General features: G+C 55.0%; 1 protein-coding gene across 2 annotated transcripts; it reads right to left on the reverse strand.

The window, feature by feature from the left end:
• Window positions 1-645: 645 nt before the first annotated feature.
• Window positions 646-3,007, reverse strand: CUNH19orf53 (chromosome unknown C19orf53 homolog). Of its 2 annotated transcripts, none has more exons than XM_010613401.3 (3): window positions 2,899-3,007; window positions 2,708-2,763; window positions 646-991 (listed from the first exon to the last, which is right to left on the reverse strand). In XM_010613401.3, the coding sequence occupies exons 1-3, from the start codon at window positions 2,978-2,980 to the stop codon at window positions 851-853; spliced, it is 279 nt and encodes a 92-aa protein (XP_010611703.1). In that variant the 5' UTR covers window positions 2,981-3,007; the 3' UTR covers window positions 646-850. The 2 variants fall into 2 exon arrangements, with proteins under 2 accessions (XP_010611703.1, XP_010611702.1); XM_010613400.3 differs by having other exon boundaries at window positions 2,842-2,995.
• Window positions 3,008-3,301: the final 294 nt, after the last annotated feature.

Here is a 3,301-nt window from a genome sequence, read left to right on the forward strand (position 1 = left end):
CAAAAAAAAAAAAAAAAAAAAAAAAAAAAGGGGATTTGGGGGCAGTGGCTGGAGACCAAACACCTCTGCTTCCGGAGTGGTGAGTGGACAGAGAAGGCAAGGCTACTAGCGTACTAATCACCTACCTCAGGGGTGCAGCCAACTGTACCGAACCCAAACCCCAAAGATGAAGTAGGTGGAAAGGAAGGTCACCAGGGGGCAGCTCCCTAAAATGTCACAGGTCCCACTCTATGCAGAAGACCAAGTACCAACTCAGAGGTGGGAGTCCCCAGGAGGGGCAGGGACAGAGTTGTGGTCTGGGACACAGTAGTAGCAGGAGGCCAGCTGATAGCAGGACCGAGAATCTGGCAGCAGTAGGCTCGAGTACTGGCTCCGAATGTCAATGACAGGACCTACCCTGGGAACCCTGTCACCTGAGGTGGTCTGACCTGCAGGCAGGCTTTCTGGAGGCAGTGCCAGGTGATTCGTTCAGGACAGTGGCCCTGAGACCCTCAAGGCGGTGCCTCACTTACAGGTGACCAGCTCCTCCTGATGCTTTCCCAGCTTGAGGACCGGCCAGGTAAAGCGCATGGGGGAGCAGCATGGACAGGTGGCCTCATCTGGCCCCCACTGGCCTGTTCCTAGAGCCACATGATGACACAGGGATGACACAGGGGATGTTTATTGCCGGGTGAAGCCAATGGAGACAGACCGCGGAGGGGACAGAGGATGTTGACACTCCCCACTCCTTGCACCCAGGCAGCTGAGCCTGCAGCTCCCCAGGGTCCAGAGCCCCCTCAAGTTCTAGGTGCCATCACCACTGGTGGCGGATGGCTCCTCTTGCCGGAGGCATAGCTGTGAGATCACACCTTCAGGGAGAAGTCTTGGAGGAGGCAGCAGCCTTCTTCTTCTTGACTGGGGCCTTCAGCAGTGCCAGCCTCTTGGGCAGGCTGGAGCTGGCTTTCATCACCACATCGTGCTCAATCTTCCTCCGGATCCCGATCTCTAAGTCCTGTAGGGGTGATCCCAGGGTATCAGGCTGGGATGCAGTAGTGGGAGGCCCTGGCTAGCTGCCCTCTGCCAGCGCACAGGGAGCAGGATCTGCAAATGTCCCCTTCACACAGCTCTCACGAGGGGCCCGAGGACCGGGACTGAAGCCTCACTCCACACCACAAACCTTTCTTGCCTCTCCATCTCTGCTCATACCAAGGTGCCCAAGCCACATGGGTGGTGAAAGACAGAAACTCGATGTATCCCTGCCTCTAGGTGGGCAGACCCCTCTTGTCCTGTGTCACCTTTGCTCTCTAGGGAAGAACAGGGTCTGCCAGTGTGGGTCTGAGTCACTTTGGTAGCTGGTGGCCGAATCACCTTCACACTGCTCCTGTACTGCCAATGAGTTCTAATAACTACAACTGCTACCAGCAGGGTAGCTAACAGTGTGTCTGGGCACTGTGGACACAACAGCAAAAAAGATGCAGGAAAATCCCTGCCCACCTAGATCCCAGCATTCAATGCCCAGAAGTGGAAGACAGGCACATCAGTGACACAGATGCCAAACTGTTCCACTAGAATAACTGTTGCCACAGCGAAGAGACATCAGGGAGATTGAGTGAGGGGCGGGGCTAGCTGCCACCAGGCCAAGAAATCAGGAGAAGACTTGTAAGGCTGGAAGGACAGGGGACAGGGAAAAAGTGAAAGGGCGAGGGGTAGGGTGGTGCAGGGCAAAATGTGCAGGGCTTTTCTGTTTTTTTCTGAGTATGGTGGGAGCCATGGTGAGTGTTGGGCAGAAGAGGGCCAGGTTGTGACATGTGGTATTCATGGTATCTTCTGGCTGCTGTGGGAGGGAGCGGTGCAGGCCAGAAAGAGGTGACTACATAGGTCCAGGCAGATGGCAGGACAGGTGGGATGAGAAAGAAAACAGGGATTCAATGGTGATCCCTAGCACCTGGAAGGGCAGAATCATCCTGAAATGAGACGTGCAGGGCCACAGGCACGGGGGGAGAATGGGTATTTTGAGATCAGGAGCTCATTTTGGGCATCTGGCATTCCATGAGACAGATGCCTCCTGATCCCACTCCACGGAGCTGAGCAAGTCCTTAGGTGACCAGTTTAGAGTAAAGCGACACTCTAGAGAGTCTAAATGATTTGCTCAGGATCACAGGACTAGATTTAAGTCTCTTTCTAACTTCTTTTTTTTTTGAGACAGGGTCACACTTTGTAGTTCAGGCTGACCCTGAACCCATTATGTAGCTCAGGCTGGCCTCGAAATCACGGCAATTCTCCTGCCTCTGCCTCCCCAGTGCTGGGATTAGAGGCGTGAGCCACCACACCCGGCTTTCTTTCTAACTTCTTTATAGACTCGGCCCTACACACCTGGATAACAGCTACGCTTAAAGATAACCACAAACACTACACCAATAACGAGGCAGCGGCACCCCGACTAGGCTTGGCGCCGACCGCAGCGTCTGCAGGCACCCCGTCCCTTCGCATGCTCACAAACTAGGAACGGGTACCGTCGCTAGGAATTCCTGGGGAAAAGGCTCAGGGTGAAGAAATCACTCGTGGAGCTAGGATTTCCTTCGGCGCTGCCTTCTGGTGAAGTTGGATTTTCAACCCCAAGGGTTGCGAACGCGCTCCCAACACTGTGCGCCAAAGGAGGAAACAGGCTCGGCGGGCTGGAGCTCCTGGCCGACCTCCACAGCGCCCCCGATCCCTGGGATCCGCTCACCTTCTTGATCTTCTGCTGCTGCACGATGCGCGCCTTCTTGGGGGCGATCAACCGACCTAGAGGGACACACTCGCGTGAGGCTGGGGCGGCCGGGGCCAGGCTCTACCCCGCTCATTCCCCGGCCCGCTCCTCACCGCCTTTCCTTGGCCCGCGGTTCCGCTCCGAGGCTGCCGCCGCGGTCTTACTCTTACTCGGCTTTTGGGCTTGGAACTTGCGCTGTCCCTGCGCCATGGTGGGGCGCGCGCCGGAAGAGGCGGGACTACGAGCGGCCATGGCCGGAAGGCGCAGGGTACGATGGGATACAGTAGGGCGGCAGGCCGTAGAGACTCACGGGATACAGCGCGGTAATTAAAGCGTCAGCAGCCCACCAACGTGGACCTCGCAACAATTTTCAATGAAAAGTAGTAATGTTAACGTTTACAGGGTGCTTATGTGTCTCAAACTTTTATTATTATATGGTCTTTACACACAAAACCTTAGATTAGAATTAGGATTAGGTAAGTGAGGAACTCACTGTGGAAAATTTAAAGAGCTACACTCTCCAGGCGCCAAAAATACTCAACATTAAAAATTCTATACATATGGGGCCAGGGA

Source organism: Fukomys damarensis, unplaced genomic scaffold (assembly GCF_012274545.1).
Source record: "Fukomys damarensis isolate Sample0158 unplaced genomic scaffold, DMR_v1.0_HiC HiC_scaffold_30, whole genome shotgun sequence".
Lineage (NCBI taxonomy): Eukaryota > Metazoa > Chordata > Mammalia > Rodentia > Bathyergidae > Fukomys > Fukomys damarensis.

What these genes read in the sequence shown, in the direction of transcription:
- CUNH19orf53 (XM_010613400.3), bottom strand. Translation starts at nt 2,980, where the DNA reads ATGGCCGCTCGTAGTCCCGCCTCTTCCGGCGCGCGCCCCACCATGGCG. An exon ending in CCGCGGGCCAAGGAAAGGCG is followed by an intron (nt 2,764 to 2,841) that starts GTGAGGAGCGGG and finishes GTGTCCCTCTAG; the next exon opens with GTCGGTTGATCGCCCCCAAG. An exon ending in AGCAGCAGAAGATCAAGAAG is followed by an intron (nt 992 to 2,707) that starts GTGAGCGGATCC and finishes TCACCCCTACAG; the next exon opens with GACTTAGAGATCGGGATCCG.